The sequence below is a fragment of the Lacerta agilis genome, chromosome 1 (assembly GCF_009819535.1).
Source record: "Lacerta agilis isolate rLacAgi1 chromosome 1, rLacAgi1.pri, whole genome shotgun sequence".
NCBI lineage: Eukaryota > Metazoa > Chordata > Lepidosauria > Squamata > Lacertidae > Lacerta > Lacerta agilis.
This window is the reverse complement of record NC_046312.1, coordinates 40,724,875-40,745,121: the sequence shown is the minus strand read 5'-3', so window position 1 is coordinate 40,745,121 and position 20,247 is coordinate 40,724,875. Positions and strand designations below refer to the sequence as shown.

The 20,247-nt window shown below is 43.8% G+C and overlaps 2 protein-coding genes across 4 annotated transcripts; one reads left to right on the top strand and one right to left on the bottom strand.

Moving 5' to 3' along the window:
- Positions 1–310: 310 nt before the first annotated feature.
- LOC117044483 (protein-L-isoaspartate(D-aspartate) O-methyltransferase-like) lies at positions 311–11,665 on the bottom strand. Of its 3 annotated transcripts, none has more exons than XM_033145302.1 (9): positions 11,520–11,665; positions 9,307–9,471; positions 7,222–7,326; positions 5,923–5,954; positions 4,962–5,066; positions 4,211–4,331; positions 3,087–3,172; positions 2,448–2,617; positions 311–827 (listed from the first exon to the last, which is right to left on the bottom strand). In XM_033145302.1, the coding sequence occupies exons 2-9, from the start codon at positions 9,416–9,418 to the stop codon at positions 815–817; spliced, it is 744 nt and encodes a 247-aa protein (XP_033001193.1). In that variant the 5' UTR covers positions 9,419–9,471; positions 11,520–11,665; the 3' UTR covers positions 311–814. The 3 variants fall into 3 exon arrangements, with proteins under 3 accessions (XP_033001193.1, XP_033001185.1, XP_033001176.1); XM_033145294.1 differs by having other exon boundaries at positions 9,307–9,448; positions 11,520–11,664; XM_033145285.1 differs by lacking the exon at positions 11,520–11,665 and adding an exon at positions 11,031–11,142 and having other exon boundaries at positions 9,307–9,448.
- A 532-nt stretch (positions 11,666–12,197) lies between these two features.
- CCDC32 (coiled-coil domain containing 32) lies at positions 12,198–19,930 on the top strand. The gene is made up of 4 exons (XM_033145316.1): positions 12,198–12,294; positions 15,601–15,856; positions 17,731–17,887; positions 19,049–19,930. The coding sequence occupies exons 2-4, from the start codon at positions 15,613–15,615 to the stop codon at positions 19,188–19,190; spliced, it is 543 nt and encodes a 180-aa protein (XP_033001207.1). The 5' UTR covers positions 12,198–12,294; positions 15,601–15,612; the 3' UTR covers positions 19,191–19,930.
- The last annotated feature ends 317 nt before the right edge of the window (positions 19,931–20,247 follow it).

Below are 20,247 nucleotides of genomic sequence, written 5' to 3'. Positions count from 1 at the left end.
AGATGCTGAAATGCTGCCCACTGCTATCCAGTATTAAATAGCAAGAAGATCCAACCTTACAGATGACAATATGTACAAGCTGCAGGGTGACGGTATTAGCTTGGTGGGTAGCAGTATTCCCTTCTCCATGAGCAGAGACAGTACACCTTCAAATACCAAATGGTAAGAATAAAGAGGTATCCTGACTTACATGTGAGATTTTAAACAGATGGGTGGCTACTGATGAAAACACATGCTTGAGGAGAGTCCTCATCCAGCAGGACAAATTGTATTATGAGTGTAATAGTAAAAACAAAGAAGGAAAGCAAGATCCAAGTTCATTAGTTTATTAGATTGAGATGTTACAATTGTGGGCTATTTTCAGTTATGTACTTTTTCAGAAGTAGAAGACCAATTAAATTATTCTCCCAACAGCAGACGGCCATATAAGGATTGCTTCCTTGCATAATAAAAAGGCATATTGTGCACAAACATCCACCTCAACTTTTTCTTTTGCTTCTGCATGCAGGATTTTTTTTTTGTATCCTATGAAACAGCTGGACTGATGCTAGTTATCAGTCTTGAACCTATCACTCTGCTTTGCCTTCCAATTCCAAGAGTTCTTGGAGTTAACAGGAAATGAATCTATTAGTCTGGTGGAAGGACTGATCCTAGCTTCCCTCACATTACCAGAGTTGTTATCTTTAATAGTATTAAAGAAGTCCATTTAAGAAGCAGAGGCTTATGCATTTATCTGCACAGCATAAGAATGCCTATTCTTTCCAAACATAGTTCACAGGTTTTCCAAAGATCCTTTAAAAGTGATTTAAGATCTTTAAAGTTCACCCCTAAAGAAAGAGAGACAATTGACAATTAATATAAATGTACATGAATATATTTTCGCAAAAATCAAGTGTTCGCACTTAGCTGGAGAGATGAAAATATTGCCCAAAGTGAAATGGTATTCCTTGCCTTGAGCTTTCTCAAAGTTAATATATACAGCTAAGTGGTAGAGACCATAATATTAGCAGTTAATGAAATCACAGATAAAAAGGGAAATGCCATTAGGTTAACATGCAAATATCTATGATGACTTGATCACACCAAGAAAATGATGGCTCTGCAATTCATTTGATTCTGGAGTTTTACTCTTCATTTAGTAAAATAAGACCTTAATGTTGGGAAGTGACATGAATATTGGGAAAGGGCAATGTAAATTTTCTAAACTTCAGATATAAAAACATTTTTTTACATATAGAAGTGGGAATAAATAGCCATTTGTGGGTGTTGTCTCTGCATGCAAGCAAAGCATCCACACAGGGAAGGATAATCCCAATAGCATCATTTGTATTAAATGCCCCCAACAGATGCTGGATCTTCTTGGGCCAAATATTATGGACCTGTTTCAAGGTTTTGACCTTCAAAATTGATGTTTGTGTACATTTTAAATATATATTCTGACTGATTTTTAAATATAGATTCTACCTATTCATCTGTGTTTACAAGAGGCAATACAGTTTTCCTTATCCCATGTATCACGAGGCACTACGTGGTCTTTTATTTTCCCTGTGAACAGGGCTAATGGAAACACTGGCTTTCTCTTGCCCAATAACAGTTTAGCTATAATAACCTGGTTTGGAAACTCAGCTCTTGGCTTTCCATAGCTCAGTGTCCTGTCCTCCCCACTTCCTTGGCATTTACATCCTGCTTTAATTAAACCACAGTCAGCCATTATGTCTGACTGCAGTTGAAAATCATTTTTTAAACACTCAGTTTAACCTGCCTCACAGGGTTGTTATGGAGATTAAATGGGGGGGGGGGACTATGTACATCACCTTGAGCTCCTTGAAGAAAAAGGTGGGTGGTAAATGCAATAAATAAACAAACAAACAAATCCACATAAAAAGAGGCTGCTGGATCAGATCAGCGGCCCACCTAGTCTGGAATCATGTTCTCACAACTGGATGCCTGTGAGAAGCCCACAAACTTACTGAAAAATAAGCTTAGCTTTGTTCAATTGGGCTTTCTTTCAAAAGTGTCTGGAACACAGCGTTACATAGCCTTAAAAAGAACATTGCATTACCTCTGTATTGGGGTGGGGAAACTTTTTGGTCTGACTGGTGGGTGTGATCTGAAAAAAATGGACTCATGGGACAAACGGGGCCAGGCCAGGCCACATTTGGTCCATGGGACAAAGGTTCCCACTCCCTGTATGTTTCCCAATACATTTACTCTCTGTTTTAAGAGAATACACCGTTTTAAAAAAAATGGTTTCACTACAAAGTTGCTCACAGCATATTAGTATCTTTGATTAGTATCCTATCACACCCTGTGATAGGGATTCTCTTTTTAGTAGTGTTGTAACTGTGGGGATTCTCTTTTTAGTAGTGCTGTAACTGTGGGGAAATTGAGCTTTTATCCAGCAATGCCTTGGAACACAAGAGGGTAGGAGCTTATTAATAATTTACCGAGGCCACTGTTTCTCTTTGTCTGTCAGAGGGACATATATCACACCCATCAGCTGCTTTTCCACAATCTGCCCGTCTTTGGTTTTGTCATACTGCATCAAAACCTGGTTTCCACCCTCTGGCCCTACGGGCAAAATTAGTCGTCCTCCTGGTTTCAGCTCATTCAGCAACTAGTAGTAAGAATCAATAAGAGCAATAAGGCAAAACAGAAACAAAACATTTCCACATACACACAAAAGGGAAGAAAGACAAACTGAACACTGTTCTCTGGCTCTTGAATTAGTCCATGAAAAGCAGTCATTTAAAAAATAAAATAAAAATGGCAACACATTTGCTACTCACTTATACCTAAACACTCTCTGTGTGATGTTTTGCCTGCTGAGAAGTGCCAAGAGTGAACCATTTTTCTTACACCTCATGTCAATAGAAACATGGTCAAATCTCCAGGCCATCAGAGATTTCAGTATGTAAAACATTGTCTCTGTTCTATTCAATTTTAGTTCTCTTTCCTTATGATAACAGCTGAAACATATTGTTGCACTTTTTTCACAACAGTCTTCTAGACTTAGTAAATTAACCGCTTCAAAAAGGTTCCAAGCCAGAGCTGAGAAGAAAGAGACAAGCAGCTTTCTCTCTTACCTCCTTTGGCACTGTGGGCGCAGCTGCTCCAACATGGATGGCATCGTAAGGGGCTTCTTCAGGGTACCCCTTTCTGCCATCCCCAACTGTGGAGAGAGAAAGAACGTGCAGTGAAGGTTCTTGTTCAGATGGCAGCTTCTATACACTTCTCCTTTGCCTTTCCTTTCACTTGGCATCTGCGTGCAAGGAAGACTTTATGCAGATTATGTTGGCACTGGGGGTATCAAAATGAAGTATAATAACCATAGTGAGAGAGCTAAAAAAGAGAACCGTGCTCTTTGATATTACCAAGGTTAGGTGGAATTGGGAAAGCAGAGCTAAAGAGACATGGGTGGCTCTGTGGTCTAAACCACTGAGCCTCTTGGGTTTGCCGATCAGAAGGTTGGCGATTCGAATCTGCGTGACATTGTTGAGGTCCCATTGCTCTGTCCCAGCTTCTGCCGACCTAGCAGTTCAAAAGCACACCAGTGCAAGTAGATAAATAGGTACCACTAAGGTGGGAAGGTAAATGGCATTTCCATGCACTCAGGCACCCGTCACTGTTTCCCGTTGTGCCGGAAGCAGTTTAGTCATGCTGACTACATGACCTGGAAAAGCTGGCTGTGGACAAATACTGGCTCCTGCACCACAACCCCATAGTCGCCTTTGACTGGACTTAACCATCCAGGGGTCCTTTACCATTACTTTTTAGATGCTCAGAAGTCATTACTCTCGCTTCCCCCAACCTGTTGCTCTCCAGATGTTTCAGACCATAATCCCCATTATCCCTGACCAACGGTCATGTGATTGGGACTGGTGGGAGTTGTAGTCTGGAGGGCTTCAGGCTGGGAAGGCTGCATTACAAAAATATATATTTCTACATTGCAATCCTGTGTGTGGTTACTTGGAAGAAAGCATTGTGCTCAACAGTGCTTATTCCCAAGTAAGCGTGCTTAAGACTGCAGCCTCGGAAAACTAGCTCTAAATGTGCAATCCTCTGCAGTAGCTTGTTCATTTATTTTCAAGAAACAAATCTTAGGGTTATTGCTAGGCCAAAACCATTCCTGCTAAGTAAAGTTTTCACAAGTGTGAAGGGCTTCCAGCTTACCAGCACAGAAATTTGCAACAAGGATACCAATGCTCACCTAGAAGTTTCACTCGGCCAGAACTCAACAAAGAGGGATCATCTTCTCTGAGGTTTTTGATGGACTCATGAACCAGCTGTTCAATGTGTTCGATTCCCACTGCCTTCCCTGTAGGACCCACCTGTCAAGAGAGCAGAGAGGTTCCCTTTTTTGCAATACCTGATCATTTTTATCCAATTATTTCACCATCCAGTTTTAGAATGACAGAAGGATAGTTCCAATGACTGGTTACCTTGAAAATTAACAGTCCCTTTGCAGTTATTCCTACAATTTTACCTGTTCCGCATTCCACATGAACATTAAATATGCTAATTGGCCAATTCCAGTGGAAGAAAATCTGATAGTACAATTCTATACATGCCTGCTCAAAACTAAGTCATGTTGAATTATTGAGACTTACTCCCAAGTAGCTGTGTATCAGACTGCAGCCTCATTCTATTTTCCCCCCCAGTGCTAGGCAATTTACTTGGCAGGGCAGTGGAGGAATAGTTTCAGAATTCTATATGTAGAGAGGTGTTTCTTGTTGCTTTTGTTAAAATTGTGTTAAAACTAAAATTCACTTCAGCAGACCCCTTGCTATTTATCCAAATTCAATAATTTTCAGCAGTAAATGCTTCTCTACAGAGAAGCAACACCAAACATATACATAAGATCATCTGTTCTTTAAGAAGGTAAACTTTACAAGTAGACATTTTTAGCCAAAAAGAAAAAAGGAAAAAAAGGACTTCCTCACAATTTCCATTCTGCTTACCATCCTTGCAAAGCAAGCTGTGAGGTATCCACTTCCTGATCCGACATCCAACGCCTTTGCTCCTTCCACTAGCTGGTCCTTCAGTAACTCAAGGGCATGAGCATGCTGTGGAAGAAAGCAACAATATTTCACTCTTCCCACACCAGCATCTTTCACGGTCCCCTCGCCAAAAGGCAACAAGAAGCAGGATGGTTAAGATACACAGTCCTACTAAAGATTTAGAGGTTGCTTCTGCCATGTTGATGCCCACAGATATATCAGCTGAGGAATTTCTCCAGTGCATTTCTAGGCATGTTAAAGTTTGCAATAGAGGCACACACAGGGTGTGGAGAAGAAACGGCTAGACTGCTTGCTCCCAAGGAGCCTAGATGATATGCAAGGGGTGGGGCGAGACTGAGAGGGCCTGCAAGTTTTCCAGCTCCTCCTGGTGGCTTCAAAGCCTCAGCAGCAGGGATGGGAAGGGCCTGAGACTGAAGAAGGCAGATGCTGTCTCTTGAGAAAGGATAAAGGAAGTGATGGCAAGCGGTAGGCCGAGATATCTACTTCTGCCCCATGATGAGCAGGACATCTCTGACCTGAGAGCCAGCCAGCAGCGAGTGCAACCTGTATTCCTGAATGAACCAAGGAACAGCTGTCCAAAGCTCTGAGGGGTTTGGGACCACCAAAAAACCGGTGGGCTTGTTTACACGCATCTATGCAGCACACAGGATTGTTCAGCCAATGCCTAGCAGAAAGAATTCGCCATTGTCACCAATTCAGGGGATCTCAGGCAACAGGACCACAGAAGATTGCCTAAAGCCAGTACCACTGCTAGCCAGAGAAAGCAGGGCTCGGCCAGATGAACCAATGAATTGACTCGGCATAAGGCAGCTGCGATGGTTCATGGCCTTTGTGCTTCCTCAACCACTGAACGCTATCAATGCATATACTGTATATTATTGGATGTAAAAGTATGTCTTACCATGTGAGGAGCACTGATGGTTGCCTTGTACCCTGAAAGAAAGCTGTGGATAAGTTTGCTTTTCATGTTATAACTACAGCAATTGGAGCATTTTCTAGTGATTTGTACGTTTCTCACCACAAATCCACCCTTTCGGTTTTCCTAGACAGCTCAAAGACTTAAGGATTTCCAGCTTTCAGTCTGACATACTATCTGTAGAATATTTTGTCCACTTTGCTAGTTTTCAGAGCTTACTTTTGCAGCCCATGCACAAAGGACAACTCTCAAGTCTTACAGAATTAAGACTTCAAACGATCTTGGGCTGCTAGAACACTGGGCTGAAACTAACACGATGGAATTTGACAGAGATAAAGGCGAAGTCCTGCATTTAGGTACAAAACACACAAATGAAGGTGCAAGGATAGAGTGGAGGAGACCTGGCTTGGCACAAGCTGAATGAGTTAGTAGTGTGATGCAACTGCTAAAAAGCCAATGCCTGAACAGAAGCCATAGTGTCCTGATGAGAAGAAATAATGGTTTCACTTGCTTTCTACACTGGCCAGGCTGCATCTGAGGTAGAGTCCTGTTCTGGATGCCACATTTTAAGGAAGACGTTGAGAAACTAGGGGGGTGTCCAGAGCAGGGTGACCAGGATCATTAAGAGATCTGGAAACTATGCCCTATGAAGAATGCTTGAAAGAGCTGAGTATGTTTAGCCAAGTGGAGACCTGACAGCCACCTTCAAATATCTGAGCCAGTGTGGTGCTGTGGTTAAGAGAGGTAGTCTCGTAATCTGGTGAACCGTGTTCGCGTCTCCGCTCCTCCACTTGCAGCTGCTGGGTGACCTTGGGCTAGTCCCACTTCTCTGAAGTCTCTCAGCCACACTCACCCCACAGAGTGTTTGTTTTGGGGGAGGAAGGGAAAGGAGATTGTTAGCTGCTTTGAGACTCCTTCGGGTAGTGATAAAGCGGGATATCAAATCCAAACTCTTCCTCTTCATGTAGAAGGAGTAGATTTGTTCACAGGGATTTGCTCCAGAGAACAGAACTAGAATCAGAAAGTGGAAGTAGCAGGGAAGCAGATGATGGGGAAGGGTTAGGAAAGCTTCTTAATGGCTCAAGGGTGGAACAGTCTGCCTTGGGAAGTGGCGAGCTGGAGATATCTAAGCAGAAGCTGGGCTGGATGACTTCTGAGATCCCTCCCAACTTTAGATTCTAGGATTTGGAGAGTTCCCAAAAGACAATGCTATAGACAATATGGTCTCTAAAATATGCAGTATTTCCTTTAACTGACATTGCAATCTATAGCAACATTTCTTACCAATTGACTGAGGAGTGTCCATATATGGAAAATACTTGATATAGTGGGATCTGTCTGTTGCCAACAACACTTTAAGGACTTGCTGAGACTTAATCACACCATTTTCTACAGAAAAACATGAGAGGATAATAAGTCTGACAGCAGCATGCTTTTTATTACCATTTATACTTAGTATCACTTTTATTTTGTTCAGTACTGCACCATGACCCAAAGACACTCATTTACACTGTTTTTTAAAAATTTATTTATTTATTTATTGCATTTCTATCCCACTTTTTCCTCCAAGGAGCTCAAGGTGGCATACATGGGTCTCCCCCTCCTCATTTAATCCCCACAACAGCCCTGCAAGGTAGGTTAGGCTGAGAGAGACAGTGACTGGCCTAAGGTCACCCAGTGAGCTTCATGGCCAAGTGGGGATTTGAACCCCGGTCTCCCAGGTCCTAGTCCAACACTCTAACCACCACACCACACTGGTTCTCATTGTATCCACTATCTATCCATACACATGCATGCAACACACTAGGGAGAGGGAGAGGGGGTTATTGCTCTAGCCCCCAAATCAGCAAATAAAACTTTGGTGTTGAAGCTCAGCCACATTGCTCAGCTCCAGTTCATGCAAGTAAGTCCACATATGCAGACCACCCTGCTACTGCCTGTGAAAAGCTGGTACAGGTTTGCAATCCTAACCCGCTGGTGTTAAAAGTTTGGGGGGGGGGGTTTAGGATGCATCACCTCTTCACTTGCGGTGCGGCTCCACTACATAACAAGCCCAAGCTCCACCAGAGATGGTGGGACACTACTGCCAGTGGGTCTCCTGCCAGAGGCAGCCAGTAGAACCCCCCCACCCCCAAATAAGGGCATTATAGGAGTAAGGCAACAGGGGTTTTAGACCCAAAGCCCACAAATTCCCCAGGGGCCCAAGGAACTGGCACAGCACAAATGGACCACCTTCTCTACCTTCCACCCTAAACAGCAACAGCAAGCAGGGATTTGGATGCAGGGGAGGCTCTGCTTGTCCTTGGCCCCGATTATAATTGTTCCCATGAGCTGCAAAATAGAAATCAGCTCATTTGGACAGTTTGGGAACAGGCACACATTCAGGTCTCTGGCTACACCTCATGTAAAATAAGAGAAAAAAGCAATTGCTCTCAATAGATTTGTGTAAAAGTAAACCCTGATCAGTCCTTTTCCATATGAGGGCTTTACAGAAAAATAACAAAGACAAAGAGATCTGTTCTCAGAGACAGTGCTTTAAGCTGGGTTTGACATTCAATAAAGCAGCTTGGGAAAGTGTGACTGGGGAAATGAACTTGACTTAAGATTTCATCTCTAGGACTGGATAGATTATACTGTGCTCTCTTGGGGTGTCACTTACACATTATCATCCATTCCACAGAAAAGACCCCCACAATTGGCCTAAACATTGCTGCTGTGCCCTGGGTGAGCCCAAGGAAAAGCAAGTCCAATGGCAGGGCTGCAACTTGCAAAATGTACTCATTTTCTTAAAAAAACAAAACAAAAAAACATTATCATTGAATGGACAAATACAGAAAGGTTGCCAGTTAATTGTTTTGCTTTTTTATCGCCACCATAGCCCCTGGCATTATTGACTCTCCTGGTTTCTATACTGTCTGAGTAAGCTCCCATCCAAGACAGGCAGCCTGAGGAGGATGACAATTATGGATTATTGCATTCCCAAAGAAACTCATTAGAAGAAATGGCTACCTGCCTCAGCTGTGGGGGAGCTGAGCCTCTGCATGCTCAGAATAACCTTTCTTAGAGTAGATGCTTAGAAGGGATTTCTCTCTTGCATCATTTGTGGCTGCTTGTACAGCTGAATACATAGGCAGAGCAGACAGAAACGAGCCCAGAATCTTAAAGCTCGTATCCGGCTAGAATTTTAAAACAGGTATCCACACTGACATCCACTCCATGAAATAGGTGTCAAGTCAACAATGCTAAAAATAAGTGAGGATTAATTATGTACAGTACTGTAATAAACATTTCATCAGCTGTTTTAGAGGTGAGCCCTGAACATCAGGCTGCTGTCGGTTCTTGGTTCTGTTTGCTCTGTATTGTACTTACTGTAAAGATTGTTGATCAGTTCCGCATGTGTCTTCCCAGTCGAGGTCCAGGCCATGGTTCTTGTCAGCAGGAGTCCCATGAGCAAGGTAGCAAAAGGCAGCTTACAGCTCATCCCATAAAAATGTGCAGGGGATTCCCAAGCCTGACCAGCCAGTCACAATGAACCAAAGAGAGAAAGTTTTTTTATATATATTTAGAGCAATATCACGTTACGCCTCATAGAAACCAAATCCTCTACACGCAGAAGGAGCCAAGATTAAGAATAGATGCACAGATGCAATACAGGGAAATCTGGAAAACACATTTGCCGTCTAAGTCAAATACTAACAAACTGTTTGATGCCAATAAAAGTACTGCTTGTGCCATATGATTTAGTTCCACAAAATGTCCACAGCAACCAATGCTAATATTTTTTTATTTTTTTTAAAAAAAAACAGTCCAAGAGAGATTAGAGTATTAGACTAGGTTCTTGGAAACTCAGGTTCAAATCCCCACTCAGTTATGAAACTCACTGAGTATGCAGATAAAGAAGGGTCTACACCACCTTGAGCTCCTTGGAAGGAAAGGTGGAATACAAATGTATTAATAAATAAATAAAATTTGTTATCACAGTGACAAAAATAAATACAAACTAAGGACATTGATAAATATAAGGAGTTGGCCAAGATATTTTACTGCCTGAGGCCAAGCGGCACATAGCAGTGCACGGCATGTCCTCCTCACTACAATCAGAGCGTATTGCAGCCAATGGCAATCAAAGCTATTTTGGCACGTGAGGCAGAAAATCGTACAAACACCTTCTTCCTGGCAGCAAGACTACAATAATAATTGCAACATTATAAAATAAAATTATAAAACGTAACAGCCACTTTGCTGCCTATTAATGGGACTCAAGATGTGTTGACCAAGGCAGCCGCCTCACAAGGCCAAGGTTGTAGGTGTGGGCAGGGAGGGCAAGTAAAGGGGAGTGGGCAGGTTAAGCTAACAAGTGAAATAATTTGCAGAGCCTCTAGGGCTTGCCGATCAGAAGGTCGGTGAGCTCCTGCTGCTTGGTCCCTGCTCCTGCCAACCTAGCAGTTCAAAAGCACGTCAAAGTGCAAGTAGATAAATAGGTACTGCTCCGGCGGGAAGGTAAACGCCGTTTCCGGGTGCTGCTCTGGTTTGCCAGAAGCGGCTTAAGGCATGCTGGCCACATGATCCGGAAGCTGTATGCCGGCTCCCTCGGCCAGTAAAGCGAGATGAGCACTGCAACCACAGCCAACTGCGACTGGACCTAATGGTCAGGGGTCCCTTTACCTTTTTCATTCTTTTTTGTAGAGACTGGGCTGTGTCTGTAAGCAAGTACAGGCACACCGTCCCCAAACCCATGAAAGTGTAATTGTCTGCAAAGTTATATCACTGACTTACAATGCATAAACTTGTAGAACGAATGGGAAAATGGATTTTTAAAATACTACGTGTATAAAGTATTATATGCATTACCAACCCGTTTGTATGGGTTGCCAACTTTCTTGTGTGAGTGGTCACACAAATAACAATTATCTCACTTGGCTTCTTTTTTTTTTTTTTGCATTTCCTTCTGACCACACTGATTGCAATTTCCACCCACATAAATATCTACCTGTAACTTAGAACACTTCATGCATCTGAAGGAAATGCACTGCTGCCCACAAAACCCAATGCCATAATAAATGGGCTATCCTTTAATGGTACAATGTTATTACCATCGTCAAACATAGATATTTGTTCCTCAAAGCATGTGTGTCTCAAAGCAAAAACAAGGCATTAGATGAAGGGCAGTATATGAATTTGATAAACAATAATAAAAGGAAAGGTCCACCCCACTAAAAATGAGCATAAAAAGAGGCACTTCAACTCAAGAGTCAACCCGCCTCCCTTGGTGTCTTATGATGGGGAAGGTGGGGGAAGGGAAGAGCCCATATGCAAGGCTCCTTTCCGCTAAGAGGAGGTTGGCTGGGCTGGGCTCCGACTCCTCTTCTGAGGATCTCCTCTGATCCTCCCAAGCGCCAGGAGAAGAGAGAGCAGAATGCAGTCTCCCAAGAGGCAGCTCAGGCTCGAGCAGCACTCCCGCTTCCCAGACTGAACCAAGTCGGCGGAACACGCAACACCCTCCCCGGCACACCTTCTTCAGGACCCAGGACCCAGGACCCCGTCCCCAGGATCCCACCCCTCCCACAAAAAGGCGGACTCACCTGCGCAGTCGCACTAAGTCCTCCGGACTCGCATTCTCGCTCTCCTAGCTCCTCCTCTTTCAGCAGCAGCTGCTTATTACGGCATTTGAGAGTACAGTACTGTACTGTAACGGGGAATTGAGGCCTGCTGTTGTTTATGTTGTTACGTAAGCGGGAAAGAAGCCGCCGGTCAGTAACTTCCGCCCGGCTTTAAGATGTCGCGCGCGACGGTTCCTAAAGAGATCGTATAAAATGAAGATATCCTCACTTCCGGTTCTAGTTAGGCACTTCCATGCGCAGGGGCCTGAGGGGTGGGGGCATGTCCGTGCAAAATTGTCAATGACGTAGCGATAAAGCTGACAGGTCCTTCTGGTTCCTCTGCTCTGAAATAATCACGCCCGCCGCGCCCTGCCTGCAGAGGTTAACTCCACGGGCATGCTTTAGGAACACCACCCGGGGTTGTTTGTTTTCCCCGCTAGCAGCAGCCTGCTTCGAGTTTTCTCATTGATTTCCCCACCGTTCTTACCCCGCACCTACTGAGTTTGTCAAGGGGAACCGGAACTCTTGTTTGCGAACCATTCAGCCTTCTCCTTTGCTACCTCCCAAGCTTCGGTGATGATTGGTATCCCTCCGGTAGCGGGAGAGCTGTGCTCTGTTCGCTGATTGGCCCAGTTTGGGACAACACTCGGTTCCTCGCTCGCTCTCTCCCCGCCCCGCCCTTCCTGGATCCCGAGACTTCTGCCCTTTGTGGACTCTGAAAGCGACGGAAGGGGCTGAGCAGCCTCAGCCGCTCCAGGTAGGCGAGCAGGAGGGGCGCAGGAGGGGACACCGTCACGGGGGGGGGGCAGGTGCGGGGATGCGGGTGCATCGGAACCCATAGGCCCCGGGGGAAGCAGGGGACCACCTGGAAAAGCCACCGTGAGAGGCCTCTCCCGCCAGGCGCGTTTGGTCTCCTGACCTTAATGCAAAGAGCTGCTCTCAGGATTGCTCAGAATGTCATCGCCGACACACACACACACACACACACACTCTCTTTTTCTTGGTGGTGGTGATGAAATATGATTTTATTCCCTTGCCTTATTGTCACAGAGTGTTTGTTGTGGGGGAGGAAGGGAAAGGGGAATGTTAGCCTCTTTGAGACTCCTTAAGGACTCCTAAAGCGGGATATCAAATACAAACTTTCCTCCTCCTCCTCCTCCTCCTCTTGATTTTATCTCGTGCGCAGCCGGATCCCAGGTCTGTGCACTTGGACGGTCTTGTGCCCCAAGTCCAGTGGCAGACGCCTGGCCTGCTCACAGCGACCCGGGGAAGTAGATGTGGTTGTGACTCCCCGCCCCGGCCTTACTCCCAACCTGCTGCTTCACACCAACGGAAAGAGCGGATCGCTTAGCAGTTTACTATTTTGACTATAGCTGTAAGATGTACACGCGAAACGCTGGTAATGAAAACATTCACACACACGAATGACACACCACACATGGATAGTCCTTTAGAAATACCGGTAGCAGATGTCCTGTTCTGTGTTTAATTCTGGTTTCCCGGTACACGCTGCGATACAAGAGCAAAACTCTTAACACTGCAGCAGTGTGTGGAATACAGATCAGGGTGCTTGCCATCCTTCTTTTCAGGATAATCCATTGTGCTAGTTTTCTCTTTGTCCTTCCCACTCCTATCAGTCGGTATTAAGTGTGCCTACTGAGCATGATCAGTCTTCGTTGCGCTTTCTTTGGTTTCCCTGTTGCAAGAAGTACAAGCAGCCACTTAAAGGCATTTCTGCTTTGCACATACCTAGTTTGCCCTTTCTGCGTATGTGTAGACTTCTGCTAACTCTGCCCAGAATGTGGCAATTACACTTGCTGAGGTCTATGCTGAATAATAATAATAATAATAATAATATTTATTATTTGTACCCCGCCCATCTGGCTGGATTTCCCCAGCCACTCTGGGCGGCTTCCAACAGAAATCAAATACAAAAATATCACACATTAAAAACTTCCCTAAATAAAGCCTCTCCTGTTATTCCCACCCTTTAGATTTTTTCCCTAAATGTTTTTTTGTATGGCTGCATACCTTGAAGTTTCCTCCAAGCCTGCTGATACCTTCCTACCTAAAGATTCATACTTGGAGAGTGATTTCTCTATTGGTATGCAGGATGGGTTGGTTTGCCAAATCTGATGGTCTGCCTACCCCCTATTTCCTAGACATGCTTATGTGAACTGGCCCTGAACCTTGTGGGTGGGTGGTTGGCCAGACATTTAAAGTTTTTAATTTAGAACGGTCCGAGTTTTGTTATGCTCCCTTGTTGTAGCCTTTTTTCTAGCAATCATGGGCTCCAATGATAGAATTGTCCTGGATATTTTTAATACGTCAGTGCCAGTTTTATGTCTCTATATGGTGAAACAGACACTGGCAATTTTCTCAGTGACTTCCCACCTTGCTGAGGTAGGGCACTTCACTGACACCCCCACCCCAATCCCGTGCATTCCCCACCATCACTCCCGCTGTAACTTCCTACATTAAAGAACAAACAGCTTCCTATCACCTTGTTGTTAGGTAGCTAGTAGACAATAAAGGTTAGCAAGCTGGGTTTCTTCACAAACCCACTACACAATATTAAAATACAAATCACTAATAAAATCTATTACAGCAACATGAACCATTCAATTCAAACACATATAAATACATGGTGAAATACATGTACTTTTCTCTGTCCAAAGTATTCCTCTGTCTAAATGTTGGGAGAGTTTGATCATATTTTGGCTTGATAAACCAATATATGAACAAGCCTTATGCCCTTCTACTCAGCTCTTCCCTTCCTTCCTTTGTTCCTTCACGGTTTGAAGTTAGTTTAATATCCCGGCTTGACAACCATCTGGGCTGTTACATTGTTCTCTAGCATAAACCCCATTCTTTTCCTATACCCCAGCTTTAATCTTGTTTTTTACTTGTTATTCCTTTCAACGCTCCTCCCTCCCCTACAAACTGATGCTTCTCAACTGATTCCCAAACCCACCCCAAGTCTCTAAATGCTTTTATTTATTTATTTTAACCATTTATATGCCTCTTAAGTCATTTCCAACACTGTGTGCAAGACTGTTATGGTGCTTTTGAGATTCAGGTGAAAGATTCTAAGTTACTTCCCAATCACTTAGCTTACAGTCTTAACTGAGAGAATTAGAATCTTAGAACTGTTGAGTTGGAAGGGACCCCAAGGGTCATCTAGTCCAACCCCCTGCAGTGCGTTAGAATATTCATTATATCTCAACAATTTAAGCAACCACAGCAGTTAATTAATACATATTTTAAACCATCCCACAGTTTATTTTGTTTCAGTCTGTGACACATACCAGATCAGCTATGTCTGCTCAGATCCACCCTCCAAATGCATGACATTTCCCCTAGACATGGTTATATTGGAACTGATGAAGATTGGACCTGAAGAGACTTTCGGGACACAGGTCTTGTTTTAGATTTTTACAAGTTTTAAAGATTTGAAAAGGGAAGATGAACAGGGACAACCTCTGTGCATGACATTGCGGCATAGCATCAGTAATTTTACTAAACCGAGGCAAGTACACTTATAGTGCTGTCCTACACATGTCTACCCATAGCTATGTACCATTGACTTTCTTGGGCCTAACTCCCAAGTAAGTGGGTATGGGATTGCAGCTTCAGAAAATTACTTCAAGCTGTAACTTTCAGCTTGAGATTTAAAACATAAGCACGATGCCTTAACTGTTCAAAAAACAAAACAAAACCACTCTGTAGAGCTTAATCATTTGCATGGAAACAGGAGTGCGTAAAATCTGCAAAAAATTAGGCACCACCTGGGCATTCTAGGAGCTAGAAAGATGAAACTGACCTCTGTAGAGGGTGCCACTTGTTAGGCCAAAATGTTTAGGTGCCTGGATTTTTACAAGCACTCAGTATCCTTTGAGCAGGTTGACTTCTGGTTTTTGTTTTTGTTTGTTAGTTTTGTTTTGTTTTAAATGAGAACTGAAAATCCCTAGGCTTCTCATCTTGATAGGATAGAAGAGGGAGGAAATATATAGGTGTATGCATTGTATTATGTAGCTCATAAACTACATATTTTCCCACCCAGGATTTCTCCATCATGATAATGATTGAAAGTATTGACTCCATAGTCACAATTTCCAGCCAGGACCTCTGGGCTGAAATCTGTTCATCCCTGCCACATCCAGACAAGAATGATGAGTCAAGCAATGCATTTGCAGATTCATTCACAGATGCTTACGTTCATGCAGAAAGTCAGAATGAGGTCATGAACACCACTTTCCAAGAAAGCATGAAGCCCTGGGCACCACTGAAGGACTCAGATGCCTATTTGGCATCTTTAGGTCAGTATATTGGGAGCTGCTGAGTTGGAGAATTTGTTGCAGTCAATACCTAACCTTTGAGAGTAGTAATTATTAATTGTAATTATTATTACTGTAACACAACTGGGGTGTGTGTGTGGGATTGTTCCATCTGTATGCAATGCATTTAATCACCAACAGCAAGTATTAGTGTTTTGATCAGCTGAAAATCAAGGCTTTTGGACTAAAAATCCATTCAGTCCAAAATTGTATGTTAAAGACCAGGCATAGGCAAACTTGGCCCTCCAGATGTTTTGGGACTACAACTCCCATGATCCCTAGCTAACAGGACCAGTGGTCAGGGATGATGGGAATTGTAGTCCCAAAACATCTGGAGGGCTGAGTTTGCCTATGCCTGTAAAAGACAATGGATCTGTTCCACAATAGGTGGACATGGCCTGAAAATCTGTGACCATTGTTAATTTTTGTGTAAATCATTTATCTCAGTCTCTCCTGTACATTTTTGGATCTTCTCGGCACTTCAGAAAGGTTCTACAATTTATTTTTAAGAGCACTGGAATGACAAGATAATTCCTTTCTTGATACTTAACAGAAGCAGGCAATGTATGAAAGAAAACATTTGCCCAATTTCATGTAATTTATTCCTGCATAAAACTCTGAAGAGTATATTAGATTGTTCTTTCCAATAACTTTTGTGCAGCAAGAGAGGAATATAATCCATCTAGTGTTCTGCTGGGAGAAGAAAAGAATTTGCTGCCGCTAAATTTCCAGAACAAGAACTTGAAGACTTCCATTAAACTCCTTGCTTGTGTGCTCTGCACACAATAATTTCAGTTGAGTCTCTCCTTTCAAATATTTGTAGGCAGATGGGTGAGCAGTGATCCTTAACCTAGAATGAAATGTACTTCTATTGTTTATTTTAGTGTTGATACAGATTTAATGCAGAACCATTTCTGATTTCCATTTTTATTGTGGGTTTGGGAATGAGAACATGAGTGGGCAGTGGAGGAAGAAGTAGTTTAGTGAGGCGTTGCATGCTAGTTCTTTTTTACCGATTCTCTGACAAAATTAAAATGAGCAAAAGTCAGGACATGGAAGAGAAATATCTAGTATAGCACTGTGGTGAAATGGATACTTGTAGTTAGAGGTGCCCAGCCTAGTACCTGATTTTCAACTTTGTGCTATATCACCAGCTAAACATTGCAATATACCAATATATCACGATGTCTGAAGTAAAGATGGAAGTATGTAGAGGCATTTGCTGGCTTCTTCCCTCATCATGCTTTTTCTATAGTACACACACACACACACACCATGATTTGCAGTATATATTGCCAGGTCAAAAATTATGAAACTGATAATAGGGTTGCCATATATTGAAGAGCAAAAAAGAGGACAGTCCGAGCCATGGGCAGCCTGAGCCAAGCAAAGAGGCACGCAGGCACGGGGCCACCGCCACCCTCTCACATCCGAGCCTGGGTTGCCCAAGCTGAAGCCCAGAAAAAACACCAAAAAAAATTCCTTTAAAATGTAAAAATCTGCCCAGATGGGCATGTTGGCCCCCAAAAGAGGACATGTCCAGGTTTTCCTGGACATATGGCAACCCTAGATATCACGATACGGACCTCAAACCAGTTTGGGACGGTATATCACCTAGCCCTAGCCCCACCTGTGCTCACCCACCCCAGTTGTTGTTGGATTCCAGCTCCCATTAGTCCCACACGACGCAGCCAATAGTCAGGGATGATGGGAATTGGTGGTCCAGCAACAATGGACAGCCACAGGTTAGTCACCCCGTCTTAAATGATGATTTACAATTCATATGAAAACCCATGAAATGATTTGGATTGAAAATTCCTGACTATACCTTGGCCACGCTTGTGTGATTTCTCTAGAGAGAAGATTGATGAGAATAAAGGGTTTGTCACAGGAGGTGACCTCCAAAGACATGCTGCACACTCTTTCTCAGGCGAAGAAAGAATGCTGGGACAGGTTTCTGCAGGAGAAGTCGGAGTCTGACTTTTACACGGAGGGAACTGAATCTGATGAGAGGTAATTCAATGGAAATTTTATTCATGCAGTGGCTTTTGAAGTGTACGTCTTATAGAAGTGCCCACTACTTAAGGAATAAGGGCTGTTCTTAATTCAAGCCACAGTTTGCCCTCAGCCCTGTTTTCAGTGCCAGGGCTCAGGTCAAAACACACTAGGTTGTTTTTCTGATCATGCGCAGACTGCATCATGTGCAGACTGGAAAAAACCCCTTAGTGCTGTGGGGAAGCAGGGTTGGATTAGGCAGAGTCATCCCTCTGCTCAGCACCCCCATAGACCTCCCCCATAAAGTGATACCAGCATCACTCTGCTGGCGTGGAACTCCATTCCACTCGCCAAATGTGCAGGTGTGTTGCATTTACCGCCTGCAGCAGTCCCCCAAAAACCCCCAAATGGGGCATCCCAGAAGATGGGCTGATCTGAACCGAGATCCACTGGATCCTGAGCCAGCCCCATTGCCATCACTTGTTGGCCAATGGCCTGGTGCAGCAATTTGCCTGCCACCCCCCCCCCACTGCCTTCTGCCCCAACTGATGTGAGTGGCAGGGCTGCAGATCTAGTGGTGTCTCTACCACTCTTACCACGCCCTGTTACTGCCTGGTCTTGGTTTGGATTGCCCTGTTAGTCTGATCCTAGAGAAGACTTTCCCCCAGTTCCTATTATCTGTGTATTCTTCTGTTTCTGCTCTAGGTCGAAAACTAACTTCATGTAGAAAACTAGTCCATTGGAGAACTGTTCTAGCTGAGCCATTTCTCTCTGTGCTAGTTTTCTGTGTGTTTCTTCATAGGGGAACAAGGGACTCTCCTATCTGCAGTCTGCCCTCTCTGGAGAGGACCTGCGCTGAACCGATAGGTGTTCCTCAATAGCTGCTTGTCACAGAATTCCCTAAACCTTTGGAGTTTAGCCCAAACCCGAACCTTTCCTAAGGCTATCGTAAGATGTGGCATAGCTTGGACTGAGAGAGTGAGTGGCCCAGGGTCACCCAGTGAACTTCAGGGCTGAGTGGGATTTGAATTTGGGCCTCTCTAACCTGACAGTCAAAACTTCCTTCCATTACATTCAGGTAGAAGATAGTCGAAACGATTAGTGGTTTTGGGGTGGGGGCCGATCCTGCTCTTTTGCCTTCTTTCTTTACTGTTCCCTGTCCTTTCTGCTTTCTCTTAGCACTCTGGAACACTTGAAGCGTTGGCTACAGCCCGAGAAAGTGGCCGTCAGCACCGAGGAAGTGCAGTATTTGATTCCGCTCGAGGCTCGTGTAGAGAAGCAAGAGACAGAAGAAGAACTGGTGATGGCTGTAGAACAGTGAAGAAGTGTTGAGCTTTGCCTCCAGTCCGGGGACTGGTGGAGTTTCTTTTAAAGCAGCAAGAGGAGGGAAGTGCCACTGCTTGGTGTCGGTAAACCGCACTCCCCTGCCCCCCACCCGCTGTACTTCTTAAGTTTCAGTGGCTTTGAAGTTGCAGATTTAAATCTAGTCGTATGTAAGAATCTACTAAGATGACTGAACATAAAAGGCAGCGGATATAATCTTTGGATAATGAGATGGACTGGAGTCAGGGCATGGGAGCGAAGAGTTCATCCATTTGCTTCGCTCTTCTCCTTTATGGTCTCTTTTCTTTGGGTCTGCATCATTCCCAGAGGTTTTTGTTGTATTCTTTTTGGAGGACTTGCATGCACATGGATCCTGTAAACTGCATTATTTCAGACAATTCGCCACCTTGCACTGCAATGGACTGTGCAGAACATTGTACTCTCAAATTTCAGTACGTGGAAACATTCATTTCCTTACAGCATATAACCCCCAAATGTACGACTTCTAAGACTGAAACTCATTTGTATCTGTTTTCCCAGCTTTTTTTTTTTTTAAAGCCCAAGCGTGCCTGTATCCTTTCCTCTGTGAAGTGAAAAGCAACTGCGGGTGAAGTTTTGAGTGATCTTGGCAACCTTGCTTTTGGTTTTAGGAAGAAAAAAAACATTGGGGGGATAAAATACACACCACTACATATTACGTGCAGTTTCGGTCTTAAAGAGATGAAGCGTCTTCTACTGGGGAAAAACACACACACACACACACACACACACACACACACACAGCCCTCTTTTTGTTAAAATTGTTGTCTTTGTCCTTGCAAGCAAAGCAGGTCTTGAATTGAAAAGTGTAGCACTTCATGTAGTTATTTTCTTAAAACTGAATTTAAAACTGTTCTGGAATGGAGCTACTTTGCTTTGCCATCCATGAGATCTGATTTCCCCAAGAATCTTTTCCAGCTAATAGAATAGCCATGCTTTCTTCTTCACTCTCAGTTTCCCTTGCTGCAAGAAGAAAAGAAAAATGTATTCCGAAACAATATGGAATTAAAACGGTA